Raw genomic sequence first — 22,751 nt, forward strand, 5'->3', positions numbered from 1 at the left:
TAGAGCAGAGGTTAGCAAACTAGCACTGCTGGATCGAATCTAGGCTACCACCTGTTTCATAAAGTTTAATTGGAACACAGCCACGCTACTTCATTTATGTATTATCTGTGTCTGTTTCATGCTATAATGGCAGCAATAAGTAGTTTTTGACAGACACCTTGTGGCCTTCAGAACCTAAAATATTTACTACCTGGTTCTTTACAGAAATGTTTAATGACTCCTGATTTAAAGTCAAATTCTACCTAATTTAATGTACACCCTGTATTCCCCAGTGATTTTCTTTCCCATTACCTTGTGTAACTTCTTGTCTTACCATTCATCTGAATTGTTACATTAACTTGTTGGTTTTCTTCTTTACTTCATAAGAGCAGGGACTTTGTCTTACTGATTCCTCTCTTTCTAATGTCTAGAAGTATAGCACAGTGTAGCTGTCCAACAGATATGTAATAGAAGTTAATTGGTTGAAGTTTACTTTTAGTTTCAGACTTAATCTTATTTACCCATTGGCACAGAAAACCTTTAACTCTTGCTAGTTCATTCAGTTCCAGCTAGATTACATTTCTTTTTTACTCCAGTAAGAGTGACACCCTAATTAGTTCTAGATCTAGATCAGGCCATGCATGCTTCTCTGGTATTTTTTTGGCTTGTGCCTGAATCCCACAATTTACTGGTGCGATAGTGCTTTCTTATTTTAGTTAATTATCAGTGTAATTTAGTAATTCATTATTAGCTAATTAGCTTTATAGTTTTGTGTTTGGATTTTCCATGTGGAAAGATACTAGTCTCCCTCTTTATTATTTTATGGTTCTTGTTAATTCATGTGGAATATGCCACTAAAGGTATCCATCATGTTATATAAACTTAGAGCCAATTAAGGCCAGCGATATGTAGAAAGTCAAAGGAGAATGATGCAAGAGGTACAAGCATTTAAAAAAGCTTATTAAAGGCAGAGGTAGAAATATATGCAACTGAGGGTTAAAAAATAGGGATTCATTGGAGCTCAGATATGAAGTGTGTGTGTGTGTGTGTGTGTGTGTGTGTGTGTGTGTGTTTAAACAACAGAACTGAGAAGTTTTTAATACAGAATGGGGATAAAAGTAGTCTTAAGAGGCAAGCTACCTGTGATAACATCTTCATGTATCATGAAAAAAATGGAGGAAAGGGGGAACAATTGGAATTATCTTTTGGAAGCTTTGAAAGGGCAGTTAGAAATTCAGCTCACAGTATTAAGTTTTTATGCCCATTGTGGAGCTAGGTTCTTCTGGAATACCAAGGAAGTATTAGACCTGGGTCCTGCTCTCAGGATTTTGGAATCTTGTTGGAACTACTGTGCTGTGTACCTGAAAGCTGAGAGAACAATTGAGTTCTATTGTATGCAGAGGCAGGAAGGACAACCCAGAGCTTTGGCTCTTGAACTTTCTCTAAGAGCTGCTGCCTCTTTTCTTGGCTTTCCTGGGAAAAGACAAACAAGGTTAAACAATATATCTTCCTTGCTCCATTAACAAAAACAGGAACAAGGTGTGAAGTATAAGATATCATGACTCTGACTTCGCAAACCATAGATCTCATCATTTAATCACCTGGAGTTCTCATTATTTTTAATTAGTATGTATTTATTGAACGCCTGCTCTTATGGGCTATACCCTGTAAGGATTAGTGAGACTATGTCATGGTAAGAAACCATAGAGAACTTAAAATTTACTTGGAAAGGCAAGACTGATACATATGATGTAACTGGAGATTAACAAAATATAGCATTAATCGTATAGCTATCTCAAAGGACAAAGAGCCTTTGGGAGGAAGTCTGTAAAGGCTTTCTGAAGGAGTGTGGCCTTTTCCTCTACTCAAGAGGTAGATAGTTTAAGTTGAGCTGTCATAGTAGAGCCACGTGAACAAATTTATTCAGTGGAATTTATGGTGTATCTGCTAGGTACTTTGCATTATGCTAGGTGCTGGTACTAAAATGAATAGAAGAAGCTTACATTCTAGAAAGTAGAAAAGAATAAATATGGCCTGTGTAAATACAAGGTGAGATGAGTCTGGCTTGAATTTATTCACTAATACAGACTTACATTTAGTGAAGAAGCATTTGCCCATAAAAATTCTCCCCAGCCCTCTTCATTTTTAAAATGAAATTCTATAGAACATATCATTTAAAAAGTGAAAAAATTGAAAATATTAAAAGCTTAACTATCACAAATAACATTTCAGAAACTCAAGGTGAATGCATTAATAAATGTTTACTTTTTAAAAATGATTACAACTATTAGGTGAAGGAGATCTAAGTTGACGTTTATATCATTAATTGTATTGCAGGCCATATTTCAATAACAGGTATACATATTTCCTATATGTGCCATACAATGAAAATACCTAAATGAATTTCAAACCTGAAAAATATATTCATTGCTGGTTCTAAGAACATTTAGACATATATGTAAGGGATTGTCTCTAGAGCATTTTCCAAGCAAATGCTTAGTATCCTTTGTAAGAAAAACTTTTATAAAGTTTATAATCACTTGAGAAAGTTGTTGAAGCCTATCAAAAAGACCACTCAGTTACACTGTATTTATTTTTGCAGAAACAAACTTTGGCCTAACCATTTGTTTTTAGCATGTAGAGCAGGAAGCAGCTGTTGCTCTTGCTGTTGTGTACTGAGTTCCTGTGAGGATGTAGAGTGATTCTACTTTTTTACCTTCTACCAGATTGTTTAGCTGAGCATCAGTGATTACAAAGCATAAAGAATCAAATCTTTGTGATGCTTGCATCATCAAGCTTTATAAGAACAAGGGCTATATGTGTTTTGGCTGTTGTGGCTACCAGTCCATGCTTGGGAAATCCCCAATAAAGTATGAATATTTGGTATTAAAATGTTTCATAAGTTACTGGCATGTCTTACCATTCACACAAAAGTGAAAGTCTCTTCAACATGTGGTAAGAATTTTCTTATATTTGCATTACATGCATTGAAATGTGTATTCTAGTGCCTGAAAAATAGGTAAGAATAGGAACATAACAAGAACTTTCCAGTTGGGTCTGTGCAGTTACCAGCTAATAGAAATGAACACAAAAGGTTTTGATTAGCTGTTAGAGAGTGTGTATGCCAATATTTATCTAACTCTTTCCTGTGTCTTCTTTTCCAAGAGGAAATTCAATCTGTTCAGGATGGTCTCAGGGCCAACCTCATGTTTGTTTTCTAACTAATGATCTTTATACAACCACAAGCTTCCATTCTTTATATTTCCTTAAAAATGTGGCCAGATACAAGTGTGAGGGAAAATTGTCACAAACTCTCAAATTAGCATTTTAGAGACTTGAGAATAATATTTACCAAAAATTTAGGTGTTTCAGTTGAAGTCTACATGTAGGATTTTGGGTAAAATACTTAATTAAAAGAGAACTATCTTTTTTTGCTTCCTACAGATATCAAAGTAAAGGAACAGTCTGTGGAAAATCTAATCAGGTAAGTTCATGTTCTGAGAATGCTTAATTCTATTTTAATTCCATGGACTATAAATTCTACTTAAATGACATAAGTTCTAAAGATTGTTGAAAATCAGTTTTCAGTAACAGTGCAAAATTTAACACTTTCAATCTTATGACATGTTAAGCAGTATGAGAGAATGGAAATAGCAGTAAATTTCAGGGCTCAGTGTTGAGAACAGTGGTTGGCACCTAAGAGGCACTCAGTAAATATATGTGGAATGAGTTAATTGAGAGTCAGAAAACATGGGTTTGAGTCATGAGTCGGACTCTGGTTATGTGCTCTTGGGAAAGTTACTTCCATTTCTGAGCCGTATTGTCTTCAACTGTATATTGGGGGAAAGAACCCCTTTTTACTTACAGATGCAGTATCCCATACAGTAGCCGCTACCCACATATAACTAATGAGAGCTTTAAATACATGTAACTAATGTAACGTAATGAGGAATGGAATCTATAATTTAGTTTTAATTAATGTAAAACTAACACTCAACTAAGTAACTAGATAGCATTTAAGTATATTTAGAACAATTCAACATGTGAATCTACTTTTACAACCATGAATTTTATGAAATTTTATGACCTAAATACAGATCAAGTATTTCCAGTGAAAATTTAACATTTGAATTAAGATGTGCTAAAATATAGAATACATTCCAGATTTCAAAAACTTAGTACAAAAATGATGTATAATAATTTTTATAGGAATAAATGTTGAAATATAACATTCTGGATATATTGGGCTAAATAAATACATTATTAAAATTAATTTTGTCTCTTTTTTTAAACTTTTGTTATTGTGGATACTATTGAAAATTTTAAATTACATTTATGGCTTGCATTATATTTCTGTTAGGGCTGAGTTACAGAATTGTTTGTAAAGTCAACAAAATATATGAATTTTTTTGTAAACTGCAAAAGCAATATTTTTGTTTTGACCATTGAGCACATTTGATAGGCTTTTGAGGCATATGGAAGTAAACATATCTTATCCTCCAAGACTTTGAGATATTTATTGCTGTAGTTTACTTTTCTTAGAGGAAGATATGAAAAGAGGAATATGTGGTTTAAACATGGTAATAAAAATGAACCCTATAAAATCTGATTAGAGTATAAAACAAATTTCCACTTATTTTGAATTATTTTTCCCTAAAGTACCACTTTGAATAAGAGTAACTTTGATTTAAGCATTTATCTTTAAGTTGTTGGACTTATTTCTGCCAACATTTCAGTGAGATGAGAGAGCATTTGAAATAGGACAATGAAGAAAGCTTAAGAAACTAAAGGTAAATGATATACTTAAAGTGAGTAACAAGTGGCAGCTTCAAACAGAACATAGAATATGGTAATTGAATATACCTGGGGGATTAATTACATTAAAAATGTATTATGTAATTTCATGGCTAAGAACAGTGGCATCTAGTTTTACACTTACAGGGGAAGAAAGATCTATGAACCTCCTCGGTATATGAGTGTCAACCAAGCAGCCCAGCAACTTCTGGAGGTTGTTCAGAATCAGCGAATACGAGGAGAAGAACCAGGTACTCAGGAATCTTAAAAGGGCTCTCATATTCCCCTCATGCTGCATTGAGATGAGTATGTAACATCTGAAACACACGCGTGCATTACCACCACCACTAAAGTGAGAGCCAGTGTGTTTGCATTCATTTCTTTCTTATCATTTTTTTCATCTTTCCCTTAAATTTCATAGACTGAAAGTTCTACTGAAAGAAAAGTAATGGATTTCTTTCTAGTAATATTAATATCATTCTAGAAATAAAGGATTTTTTTTTTTTTACAAATTAACTATAAATCAGATTTTATGTAAATAGGTTAGTATAAATATTTTGGTGAAATACAGAACCTCCATTTTAGCCCAAGTCTATAGTGAGCTCTATCCTGCGAAAGTATACTTATTCTGCTTTTTCTCATTCTCAACGCTGAGACCAGGTATAGTTGTTTTTTCAGGATAAAGACAAGAGAATTTACCTTTGCATTCTTAATGTCTAGACACAGTAGATATGCTATATAATAAAATGTTCATTGTCAATAGATTTTTATTGAGAGGTTCTTGAATAAATCTGTCATTATATTCTGTTACAAGGTGCTGACTGGCTTTGAACACATATTTCTTAATAGAAAAGATACACAAAGAGATTCTTTAATAACCATTGGCCTCAGTAGGCCTTGTTAAGTCATGAAACAAATAACCTGCAGGGGTGCTGTATACCCATACCTTTGTACAGAGTTCCTTACATTCCTGCTTGTTCTTGGAGAAATCATTTGCCCCATTTTGGTCATTTTTCAATCAGGACAGTTTTTCCAACTAAAGAAAATCACAAGAGGGTCTGCTGAAGAGCAGACACATTGGAATGAATAATGAAGTTCACCAGTGTATGTTATTTCAAACTTAAAAGCATCAGTAATGTCATAATGCCTATTATTTCTTCAGGGCTGTGTAGTTTACTAAGTACTTTCATATCTATTATCTTAGTCCTTAAACCACCATTTATGAAGGCTAGTTTTCCCATAAAAAAAGAAGAAACTGAAGATTTGTCATATAGCTGAGTGGTCAAGCACAGACTCAAATCTATGTATTTATCTTAGATTAATCTTAAAAATCTTATCTTAAAAATCTTCTGGTTTTTCCAGTATATCTTGATCAATGTGAGGATATCTCAAACATTTTATTTACAGTATAAGCATGTAATAAACACTGTCCACTCAGAACCTAGTTAAAGACAAATGCTATGTGATAGAGTATGCATACAGGTAATTATTCATCAAATCCTAAAAATTTAAACTAAAGTAAGCCTTTGGAATTCTGAAATGGTAAAGTTAGGAAGTACTACTTTACTTTAAATGTTAGGTAGTGCAAATAATTTAGAAAAGCTTTAGATAAATCAGCAGATAGTATGTCTATAATGAGTGACTAAAGGATATTTAATATATTTGGGATTTATTTGGGACTTCTTTAAATGTATTTTTGGTACTAGTGTTAGTTTGAGTGGATTCAGGATAATGCATTTACTGAATTGAATGGTGGCATCTTTGTTTTTCTTTTAATAGCAGTCACCGAGGAGACACTCTGTGTTGGCTTAGCCAGGGTTGGAGCTGAGGACCAGAAAATTGCAGCAGGCACTTTGCAGCAGATGTCTACTGTGGACTTGGGAGGACCACTGCATTCCTTGATTATCACAGGAGGCAGCTTGCATCCACTGGAGATGGAGATGCTAAGTCTGTTTACCATACCAGAAAATAGCTCAGGATCCCAAAGCACTGGTGGACTCTGAATACAGGCATTTTCTATTGCGAGATGTTAATTTCAGTCATATATATACATACATGTATTTGTGTGACAAATCAAACAGGTCTTTTGGTTTACCTAATAAATATAAATTGAGTGACCAAGAAGAAAGATATTCCAACAGCACTTGGTTTCCTGTGTCAATGAGTTTTTACCCTGTGATATCATTGGTTGTTGCTGCTATTTTGGCAGTTTTTCAGGATGAACATACATGGAACAGACCAAACTGGAGAACTTACAGCTAGATATCCATAGAGAGAATGATTTAAAAGCAATGTCTGTTTATGAAATCAGTTTATACAAGATAGAACTTTCTTCTTTCTTAAAAAGTCTGATGTCCTGACTGCGAGATACATTGTCCTGACAGCACATGGTATTCATGCATATAAACAGAGATGAGAAGAATATGTCACCAGCCAACAGTCCCACCTACTTAGGGCTCAGCTGAGCATGTGCCACAGAATGACATCCTTTTGCATTGCCTTGTCTTGTTTAGCTGACATCCTAATTATGTGCCTCATATTCTGCTGTATTTTGTAGGTTATATAATTGTTGAATTATAAATGTTCAGCCAGCCATGTACAGTTGCTGTTTGGTTTTAAATAGCATCTTTCACATCCAAGCTGAAAAATGGAAAATTTGCTGACTACAAAATAAAATTTTTAAAAATTTAAGCTTGAAGACAACAATAGATTGGTCAAGATTTGTCATATCACTTAATAGTTAATATGCCTCCATATGTATGCGAGTAGCCACATTCTTCTTCCTAGTTGTAAATCACACTCCATTTATTATGTTTCATAACTATGAAGTCTTATACTTTTTGTCAGTTCATAATGGAAATAGCATTGCTCCATGGTAGTTTAGTTGGTCTAACTCTGATTTCAGTTGACCCTTGAACGACACAGGTTTGAACTGTGTGGGTCCACAAAATACATACTCAGTACTGCACAGTCTGGTTGGTTGAATCTGCAATTGGTTGAATCCAGGGATATGGAACCATGGATGTTTTCAACTGCGTGAAAGGGTCAGTTGCCCTAACCCCTATATTGTTCAATTTCAGTCAACTGTGTTTCCATGGCCTAATCAGTTTATCTGACCTCTTTGCTCAGTAGATTCACTGGAAGTTGAGCAAGTACTTCCCTACTTTCTGGGAGCAACAATTAATAGGAGATTATTTTGAGTTATTTCACTTGAGATAAAAGATATCTTAATATATGTAAAACATTCTACTTTCAATCTGTCAGATGCAAAATAAGAGAGAGCCAAGGACATTTAAGTAACAGTTCTCTATTTTTTTTTTTAAGGCATTAAACAGTGAAGAATTATAAAATGAAGGCCCTCTGGTTTGGGTAGTGGTGGAATAGCTTGTAACGTACAAACTCTCCCAATGATAAACTCTGGGAAAATATAATAAATAACTGTCTGAAGGCACCAAGGAGTGGCCAGAAGTAGTAAAAGAACTATAGTACATGACTTTTCCCTCAGGGCATTTACCAGTCTGTCTAGTGAGTGGGCAGCTAGAATGGAAGAGAAAGTTGCAGTCTTACTGACTTGAGCTGTTGGAATTGGCTGCTGCTGGAGGAGCTGTAAACTGAAGGAGGAAATTCTGGAAATGAAGGTGGCACTGAGGGAGGAGACCCAGTCTGCACGTGATTTCCTCTTAAACCTTTGGCTAACTCTGGCATTGTGCATGGCAGGGAAGACTCCAGTGAACCTGGTGGAAAGCTGTAGCTGGGAGGCTGAAAACTCTGAGCGGAGATTGTTGCTCTCTGTTGCAAGAGAACTCAAGAGTTTGAATCCCAACAAGTTAGAAAGCTTGTACCTTAGACTTTGCATCAAATCCCTAGAATGGTTGTATATTAGCAGTAAAGGCTATGCCTAGGGCTAAGAATTTGTGCTAAAACTAAAGACAGAATCTTTAACATAATGTGGAATCAATCCTCCGTAAAATCAAGGTGACTAGCCAATAATTACGTGCCTTCTAGAATAAAGCTTATCACTTCCGGAGCATGATAACAAAATGAATCAATCTATCAACAATGCCTCGAATGCTATAAAATATGAGGCATGCAATGAAATAGGAAAATATGACTTAAGGTCAAAAAGAGAAAAACACACAGTAAAAAGAGATCCTACCAACCCAGATATTGGAATTAGCCAACAAGGATGTCAAAGCAGCTCAGAACTGTGTTCAAGGATGAAAAGGAAAAGTGGTTGTAGTGAATTAATGTAAATTAATTACTCTTAGCAGAGTAATGGAAACGAACAGAAAACCCCAAATGGTTGAAGTTAACAACAGAGTGCAGATGATGGATAGAAATCTTCTGAGGAAAAGAGGTTGGAGGGAAGAATAAGAGCACAGAGTCTCAATGCCATGTGGGGCAGTATCAAGCAGTTCAACATATATGTGACTGGGTCCCCAGAAGAACAGAAAACAAATAGGACAGAAAAATACAAATAAAACAATCTTCATGAAAGCAGAATTAGTCACCAGCAGACCCACCTACAAGGAAAGCTGAGGGGAGTGTTTTGGGTTGAAGGGAGGCCCTGGCCCCTCCGCGCCGGTGTCTGGCAGAGCCGGTGTGAGACGAAGAGACGATCCTTCCCAGCCGTCGGGATAATCAAAGAGTTTTGGCTGGACCTTCGAGCACACACCGAGATAGTGAGGAGCCAGACGAAAAGCAGACTATGGTGCTGAAACGGATTAATAAGGAACTTGGTGATTTGGCCCGTGACCCTCCAGCACAATGTTCTGCAGGTCCAGTGGGGGATGATATGTTTCATTGGCAAGCCATAATTATGGGACCTAATGACAGCCCATATCAAGGCGGTGTATTCTTTTTGACAATTCATTTTCCTACAGGCTACCCCTTAAAACCACCTAAGGTTGCATTTACAACAAGAATTTATCACCCAAATATTAACAGTAATGGCAGCATTTGTCTTGATATTCTAAGATCACGGTGGTCTCCTGCTTTAACTATTTCTAAAGTTCTTTTATCCATTTGTTCACTGCTATGTGATCCAAACCCAGATGATCCCCTAGTGCTAGAGACTGACGGATCTATAAAACAGAGATAAGTACAACAGAATATTTCGGGAATGGACTCAGAAGTATGCCATGTGATGCTACCTTAAAGTCAGAATAACCTGCATTATAGCTAGAATAAACTTTAAATTACTGTTCCTTTTTTGATTTTCTTATCCGGCTGCTCTCCTATCAGACCTCATCTTTTTTAATTTTATTTTTTGTTTACCTCCCTCCATTCACATGCTCATCTGAGAAGGCTTAAGTTCTTCCAGCTTTGGACAATAACTGCTTTTAGGAACTGTGAAGTAGTTACAAGAGAACAGTTGCCCAAGATTCAGAATTTTTTAAAAAATGGAGCATGTGTATTATGTGGCCAATGTCTTCACTCTAACTTGGTTATGAGACTAAAACCATTCCTCACTGCTCTAACGTGCTGAAGGATCATCTGAGAGGGAGGGAGATGGATGCCTAGTTGTCACATCAAAGGAAGCAGCATTATTCTAGCAGCATCCATTCTTGTCTGAGCCTTCCACTGTTAGAGATTTGAGGTTACATGATATACTTTATGCTCATAACTGATGTGGCTGGAGAATTGGTACTGAATTTATAGCATCAGCAGAACAGAAAATGTGATGTATTTTATGCATGTCAATAAAGGAATGACCTGTTCTTGTTCTACAGAGAATGGAAATTGGAAGTCAAACACCCTTTGTATTCCAAAATAGGGTCTCAAAACATTTTGTAATTTTCCTTTAAATTGTTAGGAGGCTTGGAGCTATTAGTTAATCTATCTTCCAATACACTGTTTAATATAGCACTGAATAAATGATGCAAGTTGTCAATGGATGAGTGATCAGCTAATAGCTCTGCTAGTAATTGATTTATTTTTCTTCAATAAAGTTGCATAAACCAAAAAAAAAAGAAGGTAAATGACATCAGCTGAAAGGAAGGAAATAATAAATATGTAAGTGTAAATGACTATCAGGTTTTCTTTGCTTTATGTTTTTAAAAAGCTATTGGGCTTCCCTGATAGCTCAGCTGGTAAAGAACCTGTCTGCGGTGCAGGAGATCCCGGTTCGATTCCTGGCTTGGGAAGATTTGGAATTCTTGGGCTTCCCTGGTGGTTCAGCTGGTAAAGAATCCCCGTGCCTGCGGGAGTCCTGGGTTCGATCCCTGGATTGGGTAGATCCCCTGGAGAAGGGAATGGCTACCCACTCCAGTATCCTGGCCTGGAGGATTCCGTGGACTGTATAGTCCGTGGGGTTGCAAAGAGTAGGACACAATGAGCAACTTTCACTTTTAAAAGGCAGCTGACAATTGAACGTAGCATTGTGGCTTGTGTTTAGCTATAAAATATGTGCAAACAATAACGCATGTTGCAAGGGGACGGGAATTATACAGTTGCAGGATTATTACATTTTATTTGAAGTAGTAGAATAATAACTGTAGGTAGACAGTGTTAAGGATATGTATTGTAATCCTTTGGCAACTACTACAAACACACACACACACACACACACACACACACGGCAGAAGTTAAAAAAAAAGAGAGGAATTAAAATTGAATACTGGAAGACATATAATGAACCAAAAGAGGACAGGAAAGGAGGAAATAAATATTAAAAAACATAGGACAAAGAACAAATAGTGAAATGGAAGACTTAAATCCAGCCAAACCAATAATTGCCTATTGGTGTCACAGTTGTAAACTAAGTAGTCCAACTAAAAGGACTAGATGTTTTTCAAAGGCTCAACTAAATTTTGTCTAGACTCTGGATGAAAGTAGAATAGGGAAAAAATAAACAATACAAACAGTAAGCATAAGAAAACAAGTGGCTGTATTAGTATAAGACAAAATGGACTTAAAAAGAAGGAGTATACTGGAGATACACTTTTTTTTAAATTAAATTATTTATTTTTTTATTAGTTGGAGGCCAATCACTTCACAATACTGCAGTGGCTTCTGTCACACATTGACAAGAATCGGCCATGGATTTACATGTATTCCCCATCCCGATCCCCCCTCCTACCTCCCTCTCCGCCCGATCCCTCTGGGTCTTCCCAGTGCACCAGGTCCGAGCACTTGTCTCATGCATCCATGGAGATACACTTTTAAAGAAAAGGGGCAGTTCATCAAGAAGACAATGCTGCATGTGTATGCACTGAATACCAGCTTGAAAATACATGAGGCAAAAATTGACAAAACTGAAGGAAGATGCAGACAAATCCACAATCAAGTTGGGGATTTTAACAATCTCCCAGCAACTGATAGAAGTAAACAGTATCAGTAAAAGTACTGATTTGAACAACACCAACAATTTAGGTCAAATTGTTAGGTCACTACAATCAACAGTGGTAGAAAAGATATTTTCAAGCACACGTGAAACATTTATCAAGGTAGACCATATACTTGGCCATTGACCACAATGGAATTGAATTAAAAATTGCTGGCAAAAAGATATCTATAAAAGTCCCAAATATTGGAGATAAAACAGTATATTTTTAACTGAGTAAAAACATAAACAAAATGTGAAAATTTGTGGGATGCAGATAAAGTAGTGTTTAGAAATTGACTGCTTTAGAAAAGAAGAAAGTTTTTAAATCAGTGATCCAATTTCATTTTAGAAAGCTGGAAAAGCAGACTTGTATTAAATTTTAAGTAATTAGAAGGAAGCATCCTGGAATGCAAAATCAAATGAGCCTTAGGAAACATCACTACGAACAAAGCTAGTGGAGGTGATGGAATTCCAGTTGAGCTAGAAATCCTAAATGATGATGCTGTGAAAGTGCTGCACTCAACATGCGAGCAAATTTGGAAAACTCTTCAGTGGCTACAGGACTGGAAAAGGTCAGTTTTCATTCCAATTCCACAGAAAGGCAGTGCCAAAGAATGCTCAAACTACTGCACAATTGCACTCATCTCACACACTAGCAAAGTAATGCTCAAAATTCTCCAAGCCAGGCTTAACGGTATGTCAACTGAAATTCCACCTGTTCAAGCTGGATTTAGAAAAGGCAGAGGAACCAGAGATCAAATTACCAACATCCATTGTATCATTGATAAAGCACAAGAGTTCCAGAAAAACATCTGCTTTATTGAGTACACCAAACCCTTTGACTGTATGAATCACAACAAACTGGAAAATTCTTAAAGAAATGGGAATACCAGAACCCCTGACCTGCCTCCTGAGAAATCTGTCTTCAGGTCAAGAAGCAACAGTTAGAACTGGACATGTAACGACAGACTGGTTCCAAATCGGGAAAGGAGTATGTCAAGGCTGTATACTGTCACCCTGCTTATTTAACTTATTTGCAGAGTACATCATGTGAAATGCAAGGCTGGATGAAGCACAAGCTGGAATGAAGAATGCTGGGAGAAATATCAATAACCTCAGATACTCAGATGACCCCACCCTTAATGGCAGAAAGCAAAGAAGAACTAAAGAGCCTCTTGAAAGTGAAAGAGGAGAGTGAAAAAGTTGGCTTAAAACTCAACATTCAGAAAACAGATCATGGCATCTGGTTCCATCATTCATGGCAAATAGATGGGGAAACAGTGAAAACAGTGAGAGACTATATCTTTGGGCTCCAAAATCACTGCAGGTGATGACTGCAGCCATGAAATTAAAAGACGCTTACTCCTTGGAAGAAAAGCTATGACCAACCTAGACAGCATATTAAAAAGCAGAGACATTACCAACAAAGCTATGGTTTTTCCAGTAGTCATGTGTGGATATGAGAGTTGGACCATAAAGAAAGCTGAGTGCCAAAGAACTGATGCTTTTAAACTGTGGTGTTGGAGAAGACTCTTGAGAGTCCCTTGGACTGCAAGGAGATCCATCCTAAAGGAAGTCAGTCCTGAATATTTATTGGAAGGACTAATCTTGAAGCTGAAACTACAGTACTTTGGCCACCTGATGTGAAGAACTGACTCATTTGACAAGACCCTGACGCTGGGAAAGATTGAAGGTGGGAGGAGAAGGGAATGACAGAGGATGAGATGGTTGGGTGGCATCACTGACTCGATGGATATGAGTTTGAGTGGGCTCCAGGAGTTGGTGATGGACAGGGAAGCCTGGCGTGCTAAAGTCCATGGGGTCATAAAGAGTTGGACACAACTGAGTGACTGAACTGACTGAGAAGGAAGCAAATACTTTACATAAGAGCAGAAACTGGTGAAATAGAAAATGGACCAACAGTAAAGAAAAGCCAATAGAATGTCAAAAATTTTAAGGGCTAATAGTGGTAAAAGTTGCCAGGGTATGTAATAACTGAAAATCTCATTATTGGTAGGTATATAAATTGACACAACTACTTTGGAAAATAATTAGCAGTTTCTTATAAATTAAACATACAACTGCCCCATGAACTTTCAAAACCAGTCCTATGTATTGACTGAAAAGAAATGAAAACACTGACAAAAAGTAGTCCGTGAATGTTTGTAACTTTGTATCTTTATTCATTCATAGCCCCAAACTGGAACCAAGCCATGTGTCCTTTACAGGAGAATGGACTTTAAAAATTGTAGTATGTTTTGCAATGGAATATTACTTTACCGTAAAACAGAATGAGCCATTGATAGAAAAAACCTGAGTGATTTTAAATAATAGGTGAAAGAAACCAGACATAAAAGAGTACACTTCCATTTATATGAATATAGCAACAGGCAAAACAGGGCTTGAAAAGAAAACAGTGTTATGGAGAGCAAGAGTGAGTAGAATAGAGAGTGAAGAGTGACGAGTGACAAGGAGACAGAAAGGCACTGTGGTCATGGAAAGGTTCTGTATCTTGATGTGGTGTTGATTGTATGAGTATAAATATTTACCAAAATCCATTAAGTTATATAGATTCAAGATCTGTGCATTTTTCTGTTAGGATTTCCAGATAAAATAGGGTGATGCATTTAAGCTGAATTTCAGATAAACAATTTTTAAAAATATGTTTATGTTCCATTCAATACTTGGGACACCTAAGAAAATATTTATTTGAAATTGAATTGAGTGCCTGTGTTTTTATTTGCTTACTTTGCCAAATCTAATCTTTGTGTAATTTAACCTTAATAAATGAAATTAATGCTATTTTAAACTATTATACAGTGAAACTTCTTTCATAATCTAGACACAGAATAGTTCTATCTCTCACAAAAACTCCTTCACCCTGTGCCTTTATGTTCACCCCTTCTACCCACCTATAATGCCTGGCAACCATTGACCTGATCTTTCTCTGTAGTTCTATCCTTTTGAGACTATCATATAAATGAGACTGGCTTCTTTCAATAAAATGCTGTTTTCAGATTCATCCAAGTTATTGCGTGTATCAGAAGTTCATTTTTTTTAATTACTAAGTAGTACTCTCATATAGACACACTATTCTTTGTTTATCCATTCACTATTTGAAAGAGACGGGTTTTTTCAATTTTTGCAGTTATACAGATAGTTGTTAAAATATTCACATACTGGTATTTGTATGAATGTAGATTTTTATTTCTCTAGAGTAGACACCCAGCAGTGCAACTGCTGCATCATATGGTAAAAGGTACATTTAAGTTTATAAAAAACTGCCAAAATGATTTCCAGAGTGGCTGTGTCATTTGGCTTTCTTGCAAGCAATGGAAGAGTTCCCATTGCTGTTTCTTTGTCAGCACTTCATATTGACAATTTTTTATTTTAGCTCTCCTGATAGGTGTGTTGTGATATATCGTCATAATTTTAATTTGCATTTTCCTAGTGGTTAATGATGTTGAACATCTTTTCATGTACTTATTTACCATTTTTATACCCTGCTTAATGAAACATCTGTTCATGCCTTCTGCCCATTTTTAATTTGAATTTTCTTATGGTTAAATTTTGATTATTTATCTATTTTGGATATAGGGCTTTCCAGGTGGCACTAGTGGTAAAGAACCTGCATGCCAATGCAGAAAACATAAGAGACACAGATTCGATCCCTGGGTCAGGAAGATAACCTGGAGGAGGGCATGGTAACCCACGCTAGCATTCTTGCCTGGGAAATTTCATGGACAGAGGAGCCTGGCAGGCTGCAGTCCATAGGGTTGCCAAGAATCAGACATGACTGAAGTGACTTAGCACATATGCGTCCTGGATATAAGTTCTTGGTCAGACTGTGGTTTGTAAACATTTTCTCCTAATCTGTAGCTTGTCCTTTTATTCCCTTAACTATGTCTTTGCAAAGCACAAGATTTTCATTTTGATGAAATCCAGTTTGTTAACTTTACTTGATCACGTTTCTGTTACATTGTATAAGAACCAATAAGCAAACTTAAGGACATGTAGATTTTATCCCATGTTTTCTTCTAAAGTTTTTTACAGTTTTGTAGTTTACACTTATCTGTAGTATATTTTGTTGATTTTTATATGAAGTGTGAGTTTTAGATGAAAGTTCTGGTTTTTTTTTCTTTTTTTGCTTGGAGATATTCAATTGCTTCAACACCGTTTGTTTAAAAAGACTATCATTATTGAATTGTTTCTGTATTGTTGTCAGAATCAGTTTGCCATAACTGTGTGGACCGTATTTGTGTGGATCTATTTCTGAACTCTGCTATTCTGTTGGTCTGCCTCTTTCCCTTCTGTAATAGCACACTGTCTTGATTTCTTTAGCTTTATGGTAAATCTTAACAGCTAGTGTAATTCCTCTAGTTTTCTCTTTTTTCAAAATTTATCTAGTTTAGTTCCTTTGCCTTTTTATATGAATGTTAGAATGAACTTGTCAACATTTATGTAAAGCTTGTGACTTTTTATTGTAATTATCTGATCATGTTGCATTTTATGTGGATATTTTAGCATTTATCTTTTGGGCATTTGCTCAGCTTCCTGTATCTTAGGTTTATGTCACCAAATTTGGGAAGTTACCAGCCATTGTTTCTTCAAATATTTTTTTCAGCACTTTGTGCTTCCTCATTGTATGTAGAGTCCTCTCCTTCTGGGCATCTGATAACAAAAGTGTTAAGACATTTCTTACTGTCCGACAGGTCTTTGAACTCTGTTCATTTTTTTAAAAATCTATTTTCTGTTATTTAGTATGGATTATTTTTATTGATATATTTTCAAGTTCACTGACTTCTCTGTCTTCTCCATTCTGCTGTTGACTTGATTTTGTGTTTTAATTTTGGATACTGTTTTAAAATTTCCATTTGGTTCCTTTTATATCTTCAGTTTTCTGTTTTAATATTTATTGCAAGATAAGTGATTACTTGGATAAGCATTTTTGTAATAGTTGCTTCAAAGTTTTTGCCCAATAATTCCAACTTTGGTATCATCTCAGCCTTGGTATCTGTTGATTGTTTTTCATCTGGACATTGAAATTTTCATGGCACTTTGCCAATTAGGATTGTAGCTTAAATATTTTGAATATTATGAGATTCTGGTTCTTGTTTCGATTCTGTGGTTTGTGTTTTAGCAGGCAAGGAACCTGGTTAGGTGCAGGATGCAATTACTAGTCCACCTTCTATGGGCTGAGGTTCCAGCGTCAGTTGGGTTTTCAAGGACTGCTGGGTTTTTTTGATCTATCTCAAGTTTATGTGACCCAGGCTGGGACCTAGGCAGTTGGATAATTTAGTCCTGAAGGTCTTTTGGTATGCCAGGTAGGAAGGATCAGATACAAGCCTTACTGAGTGTGAAACTTGGGGTTGATAATCGACTTTTCAAGGTTGCTTTCCTGAGCTCCTCTTCATGATCTCACTACTTCCTGGTTCCCTAGGTTCCTTTTTTTTTTTTTTTTTGGTGCTCTGTTCAGAAACTGGGAGTTCTGTTTACTCTGTTGCTCTGTGACTCTTTCATGATTGGGCTTACGTTCTGACCCATGTGCAGAGGTGGACAGAGGAAATCAGCAACAGGGGTATACACTGCCCTTTTGAAATCATAACTCTTATCAAACAGAAAAATTCTTCTCTCAGTTGTAGTTCTTGAGGATTTCCTTAGTTGGTGGCCACCACTACCAGGTTTTCTTTGCAAGCCAATGGGAAGTCTTTGTTCTGATTTAACTACAAATGTAGTGACTTTGTCTTGTTTTGAAGTTCTGAGGAAATCAATATGAACTGTGTACAAATTATTGCTCAAGGGGAAGTAGTATGATGCACATACGGGACAGATAACCCCTGTGAACTTGAACAACAATCTGATCTAACAATGCTTAGAGTAGAAAAACACCCTAATGGCTAATCAGATAGACCTTATTATAGTTTTAGAAGCAGTTGCAATGTTTTCAAAAGTCCAGGTCAAATGGCAGGGTTCTATGAAACTGTACCTATGCTTTCCTGACCTCCTAAAGTCAGGAAATATTTTGGGGAATGCTTTTGTTTTCATATGATTTTGTTTTTCTTCTGGCTTTAGCAGTGAATGCCCTACAAAGAATACAGTTCACTTTGGCAATCCATATAGAACTATTTTTCAAAGAGGTGCTAAACTTCATATTAAAAGCATAACCCATTTTTTCAATAAATTTTGATGCTTAAACTGTGCCAGATGAGTAGTCATGCTGTTATTACTCCTGTTGGTTATAGGATTTTATTAAAGCCTGGACTTCATGGTAAATTATCTTTAAAGTGTAGTAGAGCTGGATGAGCTGACAGAGTATTCGAATGAGCTAGAATCCTGTTAAAGTAGTGTTGTCTTTTTCTCTTTTTCATGCAGAATGAAAAATAGTAAATTACTGTCTTTCTGTCTAATCTGTTAAACCTGCTTGCTTCTTCTCCCTTTCTTTGCTGTTTCCATGGTCTAGAGTAATGCAAAGTTTGCTTATTCTGTATCATGAGTAATGAGATTGAATAAAGAGGGAAATAAAAGTATCACAAGTTGCTTGATGAGCATTTAAGAGAGCCACTCAAGATTCCTGAGCTGAAGGAATTAAAAGTGGCAACTGGGAAGCTTACTTCGTTAGTATAACACAGGTTGGCTTCTGGGGGAAGGAAGCAAAAACTCAAAAGACTGGGTAGTGAACTGTTAACCACTGTAGACTTCCCTGAGGCCAGAGGCTGATTGGAGAGCACAGGAAAGGCAGGGCAGGTGCTTCAGCTCTAGGAGGTCAAAGTCCTCTATGCAAAAGGGCCAGCAGAAGGTAGTCAGGAAACTAGAATAGGGGACATGTTTGAAAAGAACTTAGATAGGAGTCTGATTCAGCAGAAATTCCTTGTACTTCCTGGCTAAGGCCAGAATTGTTTTTGTGTTGTGTTGAGGGTGTGTGAGGGTGGGTGCTGAAATGGAGGTGGCTAGAGTTGGGCATTGAATAGGTGAGAAGTCAGACAATTCCACATTGTGACTCTGAACACAGCAATGAAGTACTAGACAGGGCAATGGGAATGGAAAGGTGAGTTTAAAAGATTTCCAATAAATGCAGGACTTTTTGATAGGGGATTCAGGATATGGGAGGTGGCAAAGGCAATATTTAGATTTCTAAGAATTCTTGAAGGAATTCTGAACAGAAATGGGAGTTGAAAAGAGATTTGAGTGGGAAAAGTAAAATTAGAGATGCTGGTAGTTCTGCCATGGCGTGACAAGAAGTAAGCCACTGATGGCTTTTGATTAACTCTACAAGCTAGGGAGGGAGGAGTGAAGCTGTATTACTAAGTGCTACAGTTAGAGAGCAAGAAGTGCACGTAGGCCACACGTGAGATAGCTGACCACACACACACTGAGGATAAACCCCTCATCGTATAGCACAGGTTGATGGTAAGGAAGAGACTGCTTTGATAAGAGTATGTTTGAGAAGATGGGATGAGTGGGATCTGGGGTTTTGCAAAGAAGTTATTTTAAAAAAGAATTTCTTGATTATAGAGGAAAAAATTTGGAAGGATAATGGATATTGGTGGTCTTCATTTCCTGTGAGCTGAGATGATAGAGAACAAGGTAAGACAATAATTTGAGGTTAAATATCTGGAGATACTTTGAGATTTGTCTATGAGATAAAATAATGAGTAAGACAATTTACAGTGAGGATCTTCAGTGTTGAGACATTTCCAAGTCTCCTACCATCTCCTCTCTCCTGATCAGTCTTGCTGTTCCTGGGCCCTAAAAGTCATTCTTCCCCTTACATTCCGTAAGTCCTCCAGAATCTGTTCCAGTAACTTAGATTCACAGTGGTCTTTTCTGTTCATCAAACTAATAGACAATTCAGGTTGTTGTTGTTTAGTCACTTAGTCGTGTCCAACTCTTTGCAACCCCTTGGGCTGCAGTACACCAGGCTTCCCTGTCCTTCATCTCTCAGAGTTTGCTCAAACTCATGTCCATTGAGTTGATGATGCCATGTAACTATGTCATCCTCCGTTGTCCCCTTCTCCTCCTGCCCTCAATCTTTCCCAGCATCAGGGTCTTTTCCAGTGAGTCAACTCCACACCAGGTGGCCAAAGAATTGGAGCTTCATCAAACGAATAGACAATTCAGGTGAAAACTTTTTAACAGAAATTTTATTGGAAGAATTTTGATAACAATCACTTATTATTCTTTTTAAATACATCTGAGGTTAAACAAAATACATGAATGTCTTCAAGTAGAAAAAAGTGAAATACACATTTGGAATTTATGTTGTTCTTAGGCAAATCATAATTGCTCACTCTAGTATATTCAAACCAATTACAATATAGTCTTTGACATTCCAACCTAGCCTTGTGCTCAAATGTTTATTTAGAAAAGTTTTGATGGTGTACTCTTCACCAAAGAAATCAAACCCAAATCAAACGTGGCCATATGTTTAAACCATTAAAGACAGGGGGGTAAAGTGTTGCAGGGGTATTTAAACTATACCAAGAAGGGGTTTGGCAGCTTTTCATTCACAGTATTTCTGATACAGAAGACTCATTCTGTTTGTTGATCAGACTCACAAATGTTGGGGCAAAATATCACTTAGGCAGATATATCACTCAATTTGTTACTGTTAGAGGAAGTGATGAGACTACATGACAAGCTCTTGACAGGATATGTCTAGTTCAAAATGGAATACTGAGTGTAATTGACATATGATACATAAAATTCAAATACTAACATTCAAAACAAAGATTTTTTTTTTTGCCAGTGAAAGAGAAGTTTTACATTGGCAGCAGTAATGAAAAGAGACAGAAAATAAGAAATAGAAAGTCTACTAAAATTTAGTATTTAGAGGGGAAAAAAGAGAAGATATAAACTACCTTAGGAATATTTAAATCAGTGAATACATGTAGTGTTGATTTCAAGATAGACCTTTGAAAGAGTTTTGGATGAAAATGCATCTGGGATAAATGAAATAGAATGTTATACACAGGCCCTTAAAGTATTGGATAATAGGAATATGGCAATTTCCTACAAAAAGAGAGACTGTGGTTTCTCATTCAAAATACACAAAATATAAAAACTCAGGTGATCCAGGTTCCACTGTCCCAGTTCTACCAAATTGCTGTCCAAACACAGCGTGCAAAATGGAAAACATCTCTATATTTCCACTGTTCCTCTATTAAAATGAAGGAGTAGCTTACAGGGTGACTTTTTAAAAAAAAAATGGCCATAGTGAATATAAAGTCACTTATCTGTGCAAAAATGCCAAAGAAACGCTAAGATGTCTTCTGTAATAAATAGTAAATTACTGGTTTTACCTTACTTGTGTATCCACTGCTGACTACAATAGTTACTCATTGGTTAACCAAACATTTACTGAGCATGTAAGTGTAAATTCATGCTAAATTTGGTGGTAATAGGATGTATGAGACAAAGACATTCTTTTTTTACAGACTTTCTACCATGATCAAAGTTACAAATATTAAACTTTTCAAAGCCATGGGAAGAGTTCACAGTTAAATATTAAGCATAGATTAACACTAATTATGAAATATATTTCTTCCTTTTGAAGAGCTATAAAGTCTATAAAATGTAATGTAAATCAAATTATACACATCCCTCTCATGAAGTGCAAAATCATCTGTACTTCTTAGAAGACAACTTCCTACCCATTAATTTAATGTCTCTTGGCCAGGAGGTGTTTCTCTTCACTCACACTGGTGCTGACACTTGAGTCAGTCTCTTTTAAGCAGTTAACTCTGTGTCAAGAAAACATTTTACATTTTTCGAAAAAATGATCTTAAAAGTGCTTAAAGGAGCTCTGATTGTTCATTTTAGTCTGCAGAGTTTAAGTTAAATGGCAAAGGTAGTGAGCGTAGGAGAGGATCCAAAGGACTGAGTCTAAACAAACGTTATGTGCTGTGCTTAGTCGCTCAGTCGTGTCCAACTCTGCGGCCCCATGGTCTGTAACCCACCAGGCTCCTCTCTCCATGCGATTACCCAGGCAAAAATGCTGGAGTGGGTTGCCAGTTCCTTCCAAAGGGAATTTCCCAACCGAGGGATCAAACCTGCATCTCTTGCTTGGCAGGCAGATTTTTTTTTTTACCACTGAGCCACCTGGGAAGCCTCATAATTTTATAGGAGTGTATTTAAGTCTGATATAACTTCCTGGATCTTTAAATCACTACAGAATGACATACAAAAAACAGAGTAGTTGTCACCAAAAAGTACTTGATCTGGAATCAGTGCTCTACTACTGGCCATTCCCGTCAGTTCCTTTACATTCTCTCAAAACAGCTTCCTCATCTGTAAAATGGAGTCATGAATTTCTTCCTCATAAGCATATTAGGAGAATCAGAAGATAAAATATATTTGAAAAAAGTCTGTCAATCAATATCATGCAATATTCTTTTTTTTTAAATGGATTTTACATGTGATAACATGAAAAAGGCCATACAAAGAGCCTGATACATAAATACTTAATAAAAGGGTGTTCTTTCTGTATAATTTGTAGTTAGGAAATGGTTAAACATAAACCAAAGACACCCTCATCAAAGACACATTGATTTATACTAAATAAAACTATATCTGCAAATATTTTTTTAATACATAATTTTTCATTGTCTTGATTCTGTGGTAGAGATCTAGATCATGAAGACTTTTGGGGGAT

At 36.3% G+C, this 22,751-nt stretch overlaps 1 protein-coding gene and 1 pseudogene across 2 annotated transcripts in view; both read left to right on the forward strand.

Moving 5' to 3' along the window:
• Positions 1-6,916, forward strand: part of DPH5 (diphthamide biosynthesis 5) — a 28,676-nt gene extending 21,760 nt beyond the window's left edge. For both annotated transcript variants that reach the window (XM_020906093.2, XM_020906092.2), the window contains exons 6-8: positions 3,424-3,463; positions 4,921-5,024; positions 6,553-6,916. In XM_020906093.2, coding sequence (XP_020761752.1) covers positions 3,424-3,463; positions 4,921-5,024; positions 6,553-6,776 — 368 coding nt within the window. In that variant the 3' untranslated portion in view covers positions 6,777-6,916. The remainder of the gene's footprint in view (positions 1-3,423; positions 3,464-4,920; positions 5,025-6,552) is intronic.
• A 102-nt stretch (positions 6,917-7,018) lies between these two features.
• On the forward strand, positions 7,019-10,748 carry LOC110145667 (ubiquitin-conjugating enzyme E2 D3 pseudogene; annotated as a pseudogene).
• The last annotated feature ends 12,003 nt before the right edge of the window (positions 10,749-22,751 follow it).

This window comes from Odocoileus virginianus, chromosome 5 (genome assembly GCF_023699985.2).
Source record: "Odocoileus virginianus isolate 20LAN1187 ecotype Illinois chromosome 5, Ovbor_1.2, whole genome shotgun sequence".
Lineage (NCBI taxonomy): Eukaryota > Metazoa > Chordata > Mammalia > Artiodactyla > Cervidae > Odocoileus > Odocoileus virginianus.